The sequence below is a fragment of the Doryrhamphus excisus genome, chromosome 1 (assembly GCF_030265055.1).
Source record: "Doryrhamphus excisus isolate RoL2022-K1 chromosome 1, RoL_Dexc_1.0, whole genome shotgun sequence".
Taxonomy (NCBI): Eukaryota; Metazoa; Chordata; class Actinopteri; order Syngnathiformes; family Syngnathidae; genus Doryrhamphus; species Doryrhamphus excisus.
This window is the reverse complement of record NC_080466.1, coordinates 22,029,728-22,045,623: the sequence shown is the minus strand read 5'-3', so window position 1 is coordinate 22,045,623 and position 15,896 is coordinate 22,029,728. Positions and strand designations below refer to the sequence as shown.

At 42.9% G+C, this 15,896-nt stretch overlaps 1 protein-coding gene across 2 annotated transcripts; it reads right to left on the bottom strand.

The window, feature by feature from the left end:
• Positions 1-104: 104 nt before the first annotated feature.
• Positions 105-14,623, bottom strand: LOC131121017 (rho GDP-dissociation inhibitor 1-like). Of its 2 annotated transcripts, none has more exons than XM_058065272.1 (6): positions 14,514-14,623; positions 9,318-9,506; positions 7,847-7,930; positions 5,030-5,106; positions 4,213-4,276; positions 105-2,477 (listed from the first exon to the last, which is right to left on the bottom strand). In XM_058065272.1, exons 2-6 carry the CDS (start codon positions 9,502-9,504, stop codon positions 2,278-2,280), a joined length of 612 nt encoding a protein of 203 aa, XP_057921255.1. In that variant the 5' UTR covers positions 9,505-9,506; positions 14,514-14,623; the 3' UTR covers positions 105-2,277. The 2 variants fall into 2 exon arrangements, with proteins under 2 accessions (XP_057921255.1, XP_057921256.1); XM_058065273.1 differs by lacking the exon at positions 14,514-14,623 and adding an exon at positions 9,578-9,943.
• Between the last annotated feature and the right edge of the window lie 1,273 nt (positions 14,624-15,896).

The following is a 15,896-nucleotide window of genomic DNA, read 5'->3' as shown; positions in this document are numbered from 1 at the left end:
TCAAATACCCGACTGCCAAATGTGATGTCATTGAAAAAAAGTGTCTCGTTAGTAAAAAGTTGTATCCTGACAGGAACGGATTACTGGAGTACACGAGACAGAACCACGTGACAAATGTCACTTTATTGACCAATCAGAACGATTACAAATGATATCATGTACAACCCCACCAGCATGCCAGCGATTTCATAGAAACGATTACAGTATGATGGAATGTAAGGCGTAGGAATACATTTCACAACCAAAACACAAAAGGCTCATCCATCCACATGACCTAGCACAGTACATGTTCTTTTAGGCTGTTACGTTCCTGTTTTAACGGATCGTAAAGTAGGCTGCAGTGTGCACGGGGTTAATCCCAACACTGTCACTTTTCATCAGCGTATGTATAATTAAACAGTGTACTTAGTTCCTGAGCGCACTAGTACTCAAGTGTAGCGCTGTCCCAAATCAACTAAGGTCGTTTCGCACTTAGCGGAAATGACGACCGCACTACTAACTCGCTATTTCCCGCTAGTAGTAGGCGCTGCCATTTGAGTGTTAACACGCCGTGCAGGGTGGTGGTGAACAGGAGGCAAAAAAGCGGGCAAAGAAAAAAAACTATGGATTTGGGCCAGCACACCACTGGCAGGAACTAAGTACACAGTGTAGACTGCACGTGTGCGTTTTCGACTGTATCGTGATAAGTCTTGCATCTGACCCTCCTGAAGCTGTAACAACCATCTTGAGGGGGCACGTACATGAAAGCAAAAGCATAACAGCGAAATGCAAAAGGAGCAAACTAAAGGCATTGGTTGCCGCTGTGGCTATGCTAGAAGGCGATAAGGCCTGGAGGCGTCCTTTCCTCGCCAATGAACATTCACTAAGTTAGGCGTGTGGTTCCCACATAGGAGGAGGGCTGCCGGCGATGGCAGAGTCAGCCCTTCAAGTCCAGGCAGGCTGTGACAAAAACACCTTGAAAGAATAAATAAGGCAGCTTCTCGTGAGCATGGATGGAGAAGAGGAAGAAAAGGCAACAAGCAGGAGCGCCAGCAAAGCAAAGGGCGAATGCGGGGGTGCCGGGCGCGGTGGGGCCTGGTTACCAGTGAATACGGTCACGTGACACAACCAGTGATACAACTACATAGAAAGGCAAACACAAGTTGATTGTACACTTGCTTTTCCGCATGTACTTCACACCGAGAGGAAGACGGCATCGTGGGGAACCGATGGGCAGGAGACCAAGGATGCTGTGATGGCTGCTACCTCTGCTGCTACTGAGGCTCGTGAAGAGCATTGAAGCGTTCAGGCTTTCGCTTCGTCAGTTCATGTCCATCCTATCTGGTCTTTGAGCACGGATGACAGTCGAAACTTTCCCAGCGATTTGCTCACTTTGTGCTGAAAGACTAGATAGGGCATTTCTAGTCTAGGATTGTCCCATGACACAGATGGGGGGGGGGACACCTCTTCTCTAGAGATGTCCTATCAAGTCTTTGAGATCTGTAGTTCATCAGTTCATGCTCAAAAACCTGATGAGCAGATGTCCCATCTAGACTTTCAGTACTAAACGATGAGGACCATATAGATTTACATAATAACTGTGGTACAGTAAAGACTAGATAGGACATCTCTAGGCTAGAGGTGTCCTATCTCGTCTTGAGCATGAACTGATGAGGACTGTCACAATGATGGTGATACAGTAAAGACTAGATAGGACATCCCTGGTCTAGGTGTCTCCTATCTAGTCTTTGAGCATGAAGTGGTAAAGAGTAGATGGCTTTCCATACATGCATTGTGATACAATAAAGACGGATAGGACATCTCGAGACCAGAGATGTCCTATCCAGTCTTGAACATGAACTGATAAAGCTTGCCTGGATAAGGGGCAAAACGTATAAGATATAAACTAGATAGCCTAGAGGTGTCCTATCTAGTCTTTGAGCTACATTAGAGGACTAGGACTAGAGGACTAGATCGGACATCTCTGATCCTGAGGTGTCCTAGGTAGTCTTCAGCGTGAAGTGATGAGAGGCATCACGCCTAAGATAGCTCAATGACTCGGTAGAACAGCAGTAGGCTAGAGCTGTCCTACCTAGTCAGTTGGGATGGATTCAATGACCTGTATGAATGAGAATATGCGCAGGCAGGAGAAGGAATATGATGGACCATAAGAAGACAAAAGGCGTGAGCACATGACATGAAGGTAAAAAACACCAGAAGGGTGAACTGCGGGTTTGGGCGGGGCGCGTACGGACAGGCGTGCCTGCTGTCACTCGCCAGCCGCCGAAAAGGCCTCGCTTAGTCGTCCCAGTCTTTCTTGATGTTGAGGTTCCACTCCCAGGACAGGTGGTCGTAGCTGTCGTCGTCCATGAACCTGGATTTGATGACATACTGGCCTCGGGCCAGCATGCCCTTCGGGGCCTCCTCTGTCGTGGAAATAAATTCATGTGCAGAGGGGCGGGGCCCGTAGCTGCCCACCATGTAGCAGGATCTGTCAACTGTGGCCAATGATGAAAGTGCATTAGAGGACGTTAGAGGACGTCTACCATTGCTTCCATGCAGGGAGACAACAGCTTAGCCACGGGAATCCTCAACTGCTATCCCGTTAGCTGTCCCGTTAGCTGTCCCGTTAGCTGTCCCGTTAGCTGTCCCGTTAGCTGTCCCGTTAGCTAACCCGTTAGCTAACCCGTTAGCTAACCTGTTAGCTAACCTGTTATCCTGGTAGTTATCCTGGTATTTACCCAGTTAGTTATCCTGTTAGCCATCCTGGTAGCTATCCAGTTAGTTGTCCTGTTATCCTGTTAGTAATTCTGTTAGCAATCCTGTTATCCTGTTAGTAATCCTGTTATCCTGTTAGTAATCCTGTTAGCAATCCTGTTATCCTGGTAGTAATCCTGGTAGTAATCCTGGTAGTAATCCTGGTAGTAATCCTGGTAGTAATCCTGGTAGTAATCCTGGTAGTAATCCTGTTATCCTGGTAGTTATCCAGTTAGCTATGCAGTTAGTTATCCTAGTAACTATCCTGGTAACTATCCAGTTAGTTATCCTGTTATCCAGTTAGTAATCCAGTCGGTTATCCTGTTGGTTATCCTGGTGCACTCAAGATTATGAAGAGGAAAGAGAAAACATCTGACCCCGGCGGCAGACAAAGGCACGATGAAGTCCACCAATTGTATTCTTATCATCCATCTAAATGCAATCAACTAGATAGGTTGGAGATTGTATGCAGAGTACATCTGTTCCGTTCTCCTCGCGAGTCCGAGTACATCTCTACCGTTCTCTTCGAGAGTAGCCCGTTGGCTATCCCGTTGGCTATCCCGTTGGCTATCCCGTTGGCTATCCCGTTGGCTATCCCGTTGGCTATCCCGTTGGCTATCCCGGCCCGACTATAAGCCACGATTTCTTGTCAAAAAGTTAAACCATAAAAATGAGCAATTTTTCCTGCAATCTCATTCACCCCGAGTTTATAAACGTGATAGTACAGGTCAAATGTACACATCACGACCTGATTTTCTTATTGTTGCTGCTGCTTGGGTTATTTTTATTGTATTTTAAGAATATACGGTGGGCCGATAAAAACCGAGCTATGGGCCAAAGATGCCCCGCATGCTGCGTTTTAGACCCCCCCTCCCCACTCCCACCTTAAGACGTCTGTTAAAAAAAAACAAACACTGACGGTGTTTCGGTCCAACTTTGACTCTGTACATACAGATGTTCTTCTGTACATACAGATGTTCTTCTGTACATACAGCAGGGGTGGGCAAACTTTTTGACTCATGGGCCGCATTGAATTAACAAAATTGTGCGGGGGGCCAGAACATATATTTAACACACATGATTTTACGCTTATAATTTTAATAATTTTAACAATTTTAACAATTTTAACAATTTTAACAATTTTAATAATTTTAATAATTTTAATAATTTTTACGCTTATAATTTTACGCCTTGAATTATTTGTCTAATTTTATATAATATCAGCTATATGTTTTCATTTCTCCTTTTTTCAGGAGCACTTTAAACATCAGATACATCAAACTACGATTTTTTTTTTTTTTTTTACTGAATAAGACATCCGACTTGAAAGTCATGTTGCCAGCTGGTATGTTAAAAGTTGAAATACTAAAAAGCAATTGGCGGGCCGGATTCAAACGTTTGGTGGGCCGCATGTGGCCCCCGGGCCGTAGTTTGCCCACCCCTGACATACAGAGTCAACGCTAGGTGCTCACTCACCTCTTATTCCTTTCCTAGATGTCACCTGCAAATATCGCAGACCCGAAACGATCTCCTTGTTTACCTGAGGGAAAAAAAAACATGGTGGAAGTCAGTAAACATTGGCTTCATGCGATATCTATGCAATAATATATATGTAATATATGTACATTTACAAAACAATCCCTCCATGATCGCAGTTTATTGGTTCCAGACTCGATTCCTATTTGATCAATGAAATACTTTTATGGAAACCCGTTCGTAACATGATTAGAGCCCTCTAGACATGAAATAGCACCCCTATAAGTCACTTTTACACTTTGTTACCTACTACAGTAGACATAATAGGAGTAAATAAACTCAAGTAATGCTCCTGATATTGATTGTGACACACGGGGAACATAGCAGATGATATCCCAACACAGTCCATCTAGCTCTGTCTAAACAAAAATGGAACGGGGCTAATACTTTACTTTGGCTTCACTTGGTGGTCTATTGGTAGTTGTTTATGTACTTGCTCCTATTTCCTGGTAAGTTTTTGGAGTGGGCATGTTACGTGGCGTCACTACTCCATAAAAATAGTTCTCGGTGCTCACGAGTACAGCCTAGCTTATATACAGGTCCGTTATGTAAATGCAACATTGCTGCCGTTTTTGGGAGGTTTTTTTAGCGATTGATAGTCCAAATAGGTGAGTCCTGTTATGCGCGTTGTTAGCACCCACATGCTAGCTGTTTTTCTCTCTTTAGAGCGCACAGAACAGAGAGATGTGTGGTCGTGTCTCACATGAGGATCGGGGTATGAACACATATGGGACCATACTACTGTAAGTGCTCTTACCTTAAAACTGATCTTTATTTTGTATTCAACACCCTCCTTCAGAATAAAGGCCTCATTCTTTAGGGCATCCAAATCTCCTGTGGAAATGAAGAGAGAGAAAATGAACAAGTATGAACATGCTCGTCATGTTTCATATCTTCATATTAGAGCAGTATTATTATGAGGACATATTCTAAAATTTAACAATTTGAATTCCGAGAGGTCCCATAATAGCGGGTTCTCATGAATCATTTAATAGTGGCACTTTAAACAGGCTTCCTACGGATTTCATATTTCAAAATTCCATACTTTGTCCAGACTCAGGAAACAGATGTGTATCATTAAAGCTGCAACAATTAATATAGGAATAATCCATTATCCAATTCATCGACAACTATTTTGGTATTCGATTTATGTTTTGTTTTTTTTACTGAAACATGTAAATATCCTCCAATTCCGGACTCTGAATATGTCCTTAGCCATCCATGCAAGCAGACCCAAAAGCGTCACAATGATTACAATGATTAAATTCATTGACAACTATTTGGGGATTGGGTTCATGTTTTTATTGAAATATCCTCAGTCATCCATGAAAGCAGACCTATTTTGTTTGGGGAGAGCGGACTGTATGTGTGTTAGGTAGGTTCGCTGGAGCACCTCATCCACACCAGAACTCCGCTCAGAGAGTGAGTCCGGATGCAGTAGCAGAACCGTGTGAACTTTATTACTTTACAGTCCAATTTCCATCCAACAGATTCATTTGTGAGTAGTATGTCTTAGTGGGTTTGGTTTCTGTAATGAATGAACATTAGCATAAATGCAAGTCACAAGCTTAGAACAGCACATGCTAATTTAGGGCGGCGACAGGTTAGCTAGCACTTGAACTGTCAGTACAATACACTGGCGCACACAAAACAATGGGCGATATTCGCCACCTCATTTGCATATAAACAATGGTCCGGACGATCGTTAACAGCCCATTAACTTACCTTTATCACAAACGCAGACAGGCATATATGTACAGTACAAGAGCAAGCTTTCTGACGTACCGAATGGCTAGCTGTGGTCCTACTGAGGACCCCTTAGTTGCCTGGTACAAACCCAAGTCTGCCCTGAACAGTGCCTGTACTAAACATTACATTAACAATGTTTGTGTTTTAGACAAAACAACATGCTCACACACATCAGCTTAACTTTGGAAAACACTCATGGACACTCATTTTTTCTATAATGTTGCAGACATGAGGGTGCTGTTTAATTCCATATATTGGCCCAGGCAGAAAGGTGGTAAGTTTATTATTATTAAACTTAACAAGGGTCGAATAAATGGGCTCACTGGATTTTTAACTCCTTGTTTCACTTCCCCTGCAATTGGCTGGCGACCAGTCCAGGGCGCACCCCGCCTCTCGGCCGTAGTGAGCTGGCTACCGAGTGAGGATAAGCAGCATGGAAAATAGACGGATGCATCATGTTGGAATTTGTGGATAAAAATGTATTGATGCCGAGTGTTATATTCCTCCATACCTCCAATTCAAACTGTACTTGAATGTCTTTTCATGACAGGGACTGTTTGATGAAATGACAGCGCCAACACTGAGCAATGAGCTTGCCTGGGGCACAGCTAGCATGCATGAATGCATTTTACATGAATGCATGTTGCCCTCCAGGCCGCCTCGTAATCATAGCAGTCAGGCTTTACGTTTAAATATTGAAATAATAAAAGCCAGTTTGCTCCAAACACAGACAGTGAAAAAAGACACCACAGTTCCACAGCTTCACGGAGTAAAAGGTGACATAATCAAAGGAAATATTGCATTATTATTTCAATTTGTGGGACAATAAACATTTGAAAACCCATCTGCATTGTTTTGTGACTCGGTTAAATCAACATATTTGTATTTGTCTGGTCATATTTATATCTTAAAATGAACATTAAAATCTCATATGGGCTCATTCTCAAGGACCCAATCTCATGTATTTTCTCGTCTTGGAAGCTGGGTGACCCGTGACACCTCTGTAGGGGCTGTCTGTATTGGGCGGGTGCTGAGAAACCACTGCTATGATAATATATAATAAATGATAATATAAAGTAAATATGCCATATTTCCTTGAAGATGCTTTCTTTCACTCTGAACAAGCATTTGTGACATGTATTTTCTCAAACTCGCAGATAGTAGATAATAGCAGTACAAGCGGTATAGGGGTGTTATTTCATGTCTAGAGGGCTCTAAAACCATGTTAAAAACTAGGGATGTCATGAGATCCCACTGGATGAAAATGTGACAAGATTCTTGTTCAGGGAAAAAACAGGCATTGGTTTGTGCACCTCAGTATATTTGTGCCATTGAACAACGGCATGAATGGAGGGAGCCCTTTTGGTGGGTGGACGCGGGGATGCTATCATACACATAGTGCAGAAGAGCATATCCTTGTGAGGAGATATGTATGGTAACGTAGTATAAATACTATAAATTAAATTACTTATATATTTGTAATATTTCTACCCCTACTAAAAAACATATTTAGAAGATAAACATGCTGCACCCACAAAATGACTCCATTAATAAATAAGGAATCCTACACTGTATTATTTTTTGTTGGATTGCTTAACTCGATTCCACCCTCTGCCATCTCTGTGTGGATTTTGCATGTTCTCCCCGTGGCATGCGTGCAAGGCTTTTCTCCGGGTACTCCGGTTTCCTCCCCCATTCCAAAAACACGCTAGGTTAATCGATGACTCCAAATTGTCCATAGGTATGAATGTGGGTGGGAACGTTTACACAAGAATTATTATTGTTATTTCTGTATGAAGAATCTTACAGTCCAACAGAGACCCACCTTGCAAGTCCAGCTCCAGTGGATATGGGGCACTTTCACATATCAGAGCCATTTGCGTCACTTGGACATTGGGAAGACTCGGATCTGACGACAGGACCACAAGAGACAATTTAAGACGAGACATTACACATGAACTTTAGCACGGAAGTGAATGGTGTTCACCCCCAGTTAGCCATATTCATACAATAAGACATTGACTTGCGCTACCTTTAAGTTTTTTTTGGCGGCAACTAATGGCCACAATAATTCATCGAGTTGAGCTTGTGACGCAGCAAGGTACACAAATTGGACCATCCAGAGCATACCGGACACTTTTAATTGCGGAAAGCTTTCTAATACGCTTCTGCCTTGAAGACAACATGTCTGTAAGTAATGTGCAACAATGGTGATATGATACTGGAGATACGCTTGGCACATACAGACGTATGATTTCCAGTCTAACGTCATTCATTTTATGAATACAAAAAACAAAGTAGGGTGTTAAAGGGGGGCTGTTGGATGCCTCTGGGTGTCTTCTTCCAGAACATTCTGACATTTATTAAACAGGTATGTTTTTATTGCATCTACATATTTACATTTAGGATTTATGTAAGCTTCTGGAGCATTAATTGTCTCCTTGCTGACATGAGGGGTGTCCAAAGCACCCAGGGGGCCTTGTACAGCCCACAGTTTATTTGTTTTTTGGCACACTGAACAGAGAAAACGACAAAAATAAATTGACAAAAAGGGAGAAATCTGCAGTAATATGAAGAGCAAAAGGTCCCATTCTAACACGAAAAATGATAATGGCAGTAATATTGTGAAGATATTTGATTATTTTAACAGCATTATGACAAACACAAAAAAATGTAAATAATTTTTGGGTGAAATTAAGCTGGGGAACAAGTTTATAATATCATAGTTTTATATATTATAATATTATAATACCACCCTCGGGCATCTCTGTGTGGAGTTTGCATGTTCTCCCCGTGCATGCGTGGGTTTTCTCCGGGTACTCCGGTTTCCTCCCACATTCCAAAAACATGCTAGGTTAATTGGCCACTCCAAATTGTCCATAGGTATGAATGTGAGTGTGAATGGTTGTTTGTCTATATGTGCCCTGTGATTGGCTGGCCACCAGTCTAGGGTGTACCCCGCCTTACGCCCGAAGACAGCTGGGATAGGCTCCAGCACCCCCGCGACCCTCGTGAGGATAAGCGGTAGAAAATGAATGAATGAATGAATATTATAATATAATATAAAGTCATAATATTACGAGAGTGAAATTTATGAAGAAGGTTTTAAAAAATTGAAAAGTGAGCAAAATGGCTGTAAGAGCGAGTGGGCTGGGGACATGAAGTACAGGGATTGCATAAGGACTGTGGTCAGGGCATCCAGTTCAGGTTGTCTTGGAAGACTAGAGTGAGCGCCCTGAGAACACAATGACCTGCGCGGATGAGAATATTCACAGGCATATTTAGGACTGAATTACCAGTGTCGACGGCTCCGGAGCCGAGGAGGGTTTCCTTGTATTTACGAAGGCTGTCGTCATCCTTATCCAGCTCTTGGATCTCTTGCACTGTCTTTTGGGCGGGGGGCTTGTAGTTGACAGGCTCTGGCTCTTCGTTCTCGGCGGCAATGGCTGCGAGCTGCTCTGGAGTCACGTCATCCTCAGCCATGTCTGGAAAGAGGCAGGGTGCAAAACATGGGTCGAGCAAAACCAGAATGGAAGCAAAAGACAACCAGATGAACCTCAAGCTGGAGCTCCCCCGGAGAAGCAGATGAGCGTGGTGGTGGTGGGAGGCGGGTGTGGAGCTGCTGTGAGTATGGAGCTGCTGTGAGTGTTTCACGGCGGCAGCTCCTGTCTTTTATTGCAGATGCTGACCTAACTCTGCCTGCTCCGTGACATCACCCCCACTCACTTCTCTGAAATCACCTCACCACCATGTGAGCATTGTGAAAAGAAAAGAGTCACCATCCACACCACGTCTGACTTTCTTCTATAATGGCCCTGTGCCTATGGTTCCCAAACGGGTTCACGGACCCAATGAAGTTAACATTACCAAGCATTTCACAGACTGCAAACAGTCAAATGGGTCTAAACCAGGAGAGTCCACCCGGGGCCATTTGATATTTTGGGAAGATATGCTCAATATATGCTTATTTCATCTCGGATTTGCGATCTAGCCTGTTTATTAGTACCAACGTCACTATTTTGTCCAAATATTTACACTTTCGATCTAAATAATTTGATACATTTTCTTTTCAACCATGTGACTTTATTCCCATGATATTTTTACATTATTCCCATATATTTTTCTACTTTATTTCTATTTATTGCCACTGATTTTGTTAGGTTTGCTGTTGGTTTGTTTTTGTTTAAATTGTAGCTTTTTAAATTACAGGCCCGGGCCGCATTTTGGACACCCCAGGTCTAAACCCCGGACTACACAGGCGTATGTGTCTGTGTCTGTGTCTGTGCGTTACCTACTCAAGGTCAGTGAACGCATCTCAGGCAGGTGATGGTGACATGTACAGGCCTTTTATTGTGACCAGCCTTGGTATGCTACACTTATGAGAAGGAGCAAAAACCAAAGTGGTTATGTTTCTGTTGAGTGTGCTTTGTTGATGCATCCGTTCTCAGCTAACAGCTAACAGCTAGCTGTTATTGGGGGATAGAAAAAAAAACACACATTTCAAAGCTATTACTCACTCCTCTCTCTATTTTTGTTTCATTTTAGCACGCCGGCATCACAGTCAGGAGAACATCTCTGTGTAGAGCTGGCATGTTCTCTGGGTAGATACTTTCATTTGCAAGCGATAGCCAACAGCCAACTAGCACTAGCACACTTGACAACACACTGAAAACGTACCATCATCATACACAGCATCAGTCTCAACGTCACACTGAGAAGGTTGCACATTTACAACAATAGAGGCGGGTACGCGGGCACTGCGTGAGGCAGCTATGGAAAGGGGCATAAAGGGGTAAGGAAGGCGGATGTGGGAAGGGCATGCTAATCTGTTTGTGTTCAGATGCTCTGTTTTGCTGCCACGTTAGAAATAAAATAAATAATCTAATATTACCACTTTACGAAATTATTCTTGTTAATTTACGACTTTATTCTTGTAATAATACAACTTTTTCATCATAAATGTGCAACGTTTTCTCATAAACTGACGACTTTGTTCTGCTTTTTTTCTTGTTAAGAATCAAGCTGTAAATTCATGAGAATAAAGTAAAAAATTTACAAGAATAAAGTCATAAATTTAAGACATTTTCCTCTTTTAGGTTTACAACTTTTTCTCATCAATTTATGACTTTATTCTCGGAAGTTTATACACTTTTCTCGTAAGTTTATGACTTTAGTGTAGTAAATTTACAAGGAATTATTTAATTTATTCTTATAATATCAGGGCTCGACAATAACGAAGTACCGATGGCCCGGGGCAAGTTAAAACAAAATTGGGGCAAGTAAATCCAATCAGTGATATTCCCGTGGGGCAAGTGCACTTTGGCATGCCATACTGCCAAGAGGTTTTTTAAAAGCGGTTCTTGTTGGGTGTTGGTAAAACACGGACTGCGTAATTCCGCTGGTAATTTGCAAACCAATCCTTGCAAATCTTGAAATGGACCAATCAGAATCCTTTATTTAGACCGCGGTCCGAAGTCCACGTTTTACCCACACACGTTCTTGTTGGCGATCAACCAATCAGCGACCGTTTGACTAGGAAAACATCTATCATGGCGTCCCTGCCAACATGGTCTAATTCTTCAACAACTTGTGAAGGAAAACAGCAAAAAGTGATGAAGCAGTGCCTCCTAAACAAGTATTTTATTAGCGGCAGCAAATCAAATGATGGCACAGGTGAGTGAATCACATTGCTGTGACAATTTGAAGTGGTCACAATGAAACATCACCCATTAGATCCAATACCAAGTGCTGATTTTGCACAAGCTACAAAATCTAGCGCTTCCATTTCTCTGTGGATTTTTCTCACCTTTGCTTCACAAATTATTGTTTGACCATTGAGCATTTTTTTCTGGATTAAAAACACTTTACTAGTACACAAATGTGTCTATTCAATAATGCGTCATTGTGGTGCACAACTTCTAAATATCACTGCTTACTACGACTACCATGTGTAAGGTAGTATGGCATGCTATGTTAACATACGTTTCAGACATTCCTCCAAATACAATGCATCAGTACTATTATCTGATGAATTATCAGCATATTCGGGCAAGTTCGGGCAAGTAGTTCTCACCTTAAGGATTTCCCATGGGCAAGTCATTTTTGTTTTTAATGTAGAGCCCTGAATATTACGATTTTTTCGTCACAAATTTATGACTTTTCTCTGAAATTTTCAACTTTGATTATTACATAATAAGTGCTAATTATTTCACAGACGAGGGGCCCCTAGAAGAAGTATGAGGAAAGTCTTTTAATCTAATTATGAACGAGGAAGTATCGGAGCCACATAAAAAAACGGAGATTTCGAGAATAAAGCTGTAAATTTACAAGAATAAAGTCATAAATGAATATTAAATTTATTATATTAAATGATATTATATGTTGCAACCCTATGAGATAAAAAGTCATAAATATAGGACAAGAAAGTCTGAATATTGCATGTCAGAGAGTAAATAGAGCATAGCGCTGAAATTTACGAGAAATAAAAGTCACAAGCTTTAAGTAAAAAGTCAGAAATGTATAACAAAAAAGTCAGAATATTATGTGTCAGAGGGACAACAGAGCACAGCGCTTCAGGAAGGAAACTTCTTCTTGCTTCGGGCAAGCTTTTATTCATAACGTGGACCTAATACTCCATGGTAAAGGACTGAAAAACAAAAATCTGTCCTCTGGGCCCCTCTTTTGGCCTGCCCAAACTAGCAGCAATCAGAGGAATGTCGGCAAGCTGCAAGGAGAAAAGCCACGGCTGCGGGGCCGAAGGTGTGCGAACATGTCAGCACACAAACCGACCACACATTCCGAATCATACATTTTTTCCCATCCTATAATTCTGACACCATACTGCCATCTCCAACAGCTCATTCACTTCCCATACTTTCAAATCATGATTCTGTCACTCGAGAAAATGCAGACCTGTTTGATGGTGGTGGGTGGGGGTAAGCCACAGTCTATATCAGGGGTCGGGAACCTTTTTGGCTACAAGAGCCATGAAGGCCAGATATTTTAAAATGTGTATCTGTGAGAGCCATATACATTTTTTTAAACATTGAATGCAATAAAATGTGTGCATTTTTATGTAAGACCAACAGTTTTAGATATAATGGGCTCTAATTACGTAGACCAGACACACTACCCCACGCCAATGGGGTGTGGCCAGCACACTTTCGTGAGCAGCGCAGTGTCTAATAATAAATCAAATACTTGTTGCCATTAATGCAACTTCTGCTGCTGCATGGTTTTGCACCGTACTCAGTATATTTCATTCTTTTGGCCATCTTCGTCAGAAGGCTTGCTTCTGCAGCTTTAGCTATTTGACTAAAGGAGGAAAGTTTACATTTACATGTTGACATCTCAATGACCGAGGTAGACTACGGCATTACCCAGTAATAATCGAGTTTTGGTGTTTGACCTGGAAAATATCTTCAAGAAAGATGGATGTGGTCGGCCATATTGCAGTAGAAAATAGATGGACGGATTAAAATGCATAAGAAAGTTGTTGATTTTTAATATTATTTTTAACAGTCATTTCTGTGATGTTTACTTTAAATTTTTAGCAAAAATAATTTTTTATTGTGGTAAATGCTTGAGAGCCAGATACAGTCATCAAAAGAGCCCTACCTGGCTCCCGAGCCATAGGTTCCCTACCTCTGGTCTATATGAATGCATTATGTAACTTCAACCTAAGAAAAAACACCCCCAAATTGTCATTTCTACTTCCCTTGAAGAAATGTGTGTGCATTCAAGGGCGAACGGTAGAAAGTATTCATTATTTGCAGATTAAGTTGGGACTGGACACCAATGGGGGCTGCACGGCGGTCGAGTGGTTAGCGCGCATACCTCACAGCTAGGAGACCAGGGTTCAATCCCACCCTCGGCCATCTCTGTGTGGAGTTTGCATGTTCTCCCCGTGCATGCGTGGCTTTTCTCCGGGTACTCCGGTTTCCTCCCACATTCCAAAAACATGCTAGGTTAATTGGCCACTCCAAATTGTCCATAGGTATGAATGTGGGTGGGAATGGTTGTCTATATGTAAGGTTTGTAGGATTCGGTGTGTGGTTAGAAATTCAAATCTTGGACAAGATGACACTACGATGACATGGTGACATTTCAAATATAAGACTAGTGTCAAGTTAACGTCTTATATTTTCAGGTGCATCTAAACAAAACCCTACCAAGACTGCGATGTCTTTCTGCAGCTTTTTTTTAGCTGCCATATAATGAATTCATGACACGACGGAAGCATCCTGCAAAGTACTAAAATGGACGGGTGATTGAACTGTAAACTGCAACTTTTTTCCCTCGAATCCATTGCCGACAGGGTGGGGCTGATGAGGGGGACAAGTGGCCGCTAGCTGCTGTGGACAATTCAGACAAGCTAACCAATGCTAACGCTAACATACACAAACATAGTTTCAGCGAACTGTGCTCGTCGATAAGGCCGCAGACAAAACGTGTTCATTTCCCCCCAAAACAAAGACGTAGAGCACACAAACCTTTTCGTTCAACGCGGTGGCGCTTCCAGGTGCCCGGCGGTAAGTGCGTCTGTTGTTGTGTGCGGCTATGCAAGTATGGCGAATAACCCGACGGCGCCGCCCGGTGCGCCTCCTGCGCAGCATTTCCGGGAATAAAACTACGGCAAGCTAAAAAGACCATTAACCTGCGTGCCGATTCCAACAATGTCGGTTTATTTGCATTTCGGATAGAAACACATTATTCCTTAACCCATATCCAGCACTTATTTGTGTTTTAAATGCAATATATATTTACATGTTCATCCCAATTTTTTTTGTTTTATTTATGAATTAAATATATTATCTTTACTTTTGTAACATAATCACTGGCTAAACTAAAGCTATTTTAACCATATGTGCTTATTTTGTTGTAGTCCTAGTTATCTCATAACCTTTAAGATTGTGCAGGCATAGCTGATAAGCCTCCCTGGGAAACTCTATTCCAGGGTGCTGGAGAGAAGGGTACGACCGTTGGTCGAACCTTTGCTACAAGAGGTCCAATGCGGTTTTCGTCCTGGTCACGGATCACTGGACCAGCTCTACACCCTCACGAGGGTGCTGGAGTGTGCACGGGAGTTTGCCCAACCGGTCTACATGTGCTTTGTGGACTTGGAAAAGGCATTTGACCGTGTCCCTCGTACCGTCCTTTGGGGGAGCTTGGGGAGTACGGGATTGGTGGTTTACTGGGGCGGTTTGCATCAAGCGTCTGGGATGAGACTCAGCACCTCCAAATCAGAGGCCATGGTTCTCAATCGGAAAAGGTTGGAGTGCTCCCTCCAGGTTGGGAATGAGGTCCTGCCCCAGGTGGAGCAGTTAAAGTATATCAGGGTCTTGTTCACGAGTGAGGGCGTGAGGTGAGCTGAGCCAGAAGGCAAAGCTCTCAATTCATGGGTGGATCTACATTCCCACCCTCACCTATGGTCATGAGCTTTGGGTCATGACCGAAAGAATGAGATTGGGGATACGTGTGGCTGAAATGAGTTTCCTCCGTAGGGTAGCTGGACTCACCCTAAGAGATAGGGTGAGGAGCTCAGTCATCCGGGAGGGACTCAGAGTAGAGCCGCTTCTCCGCATCGAGAGGAGTCAGTTGAGGTGGCTCGGGCATCTAGTCCAGATGCCTCCCGGACACCTCCCTGGTGAGGTGTTCCGGGCATGCCCAGCCGGGAAAATGCCCCGGGGCAAACCTAGGCCTACGCTGGAGGGATTATGTCTCACAGCTGGCCTGGGAACACCTTGGTGTCCTTCCGGTGGAGCTGGAGGAGGTGGCTGGGGACCGGGAAGTCTGGGCTTCCCTACTGAGACTGCTGCCCCCACGACCCGGATGAGGAAAATGGCTGGATAGCTGATAAGTTATACAGTGCAGCA

Coding starts and splice junctions, on each gene's coding strand:
- LOC131121017 (XM_058065272.1), bottom strand. CDS start 9,504: ATGGCTGAGGATGACGTGACTCCAGAGCAGCTCGCAGCCATTGCCGCC. Junction 7,931..9,317: donor CTCCGGAGCCGTCGACACTG/GTAATTCAGTCC, acceptor TCCTGTCGTCAG/ATCCGAGTCTTCCCAATGTC. Junction 5,107..7,846: donor ACTGGAGCTGGACTTGCAAG/GTGGGTCTCTGT, acceptor TCATTTCCACAG/GAGATTTGGATGCCCTAAAG.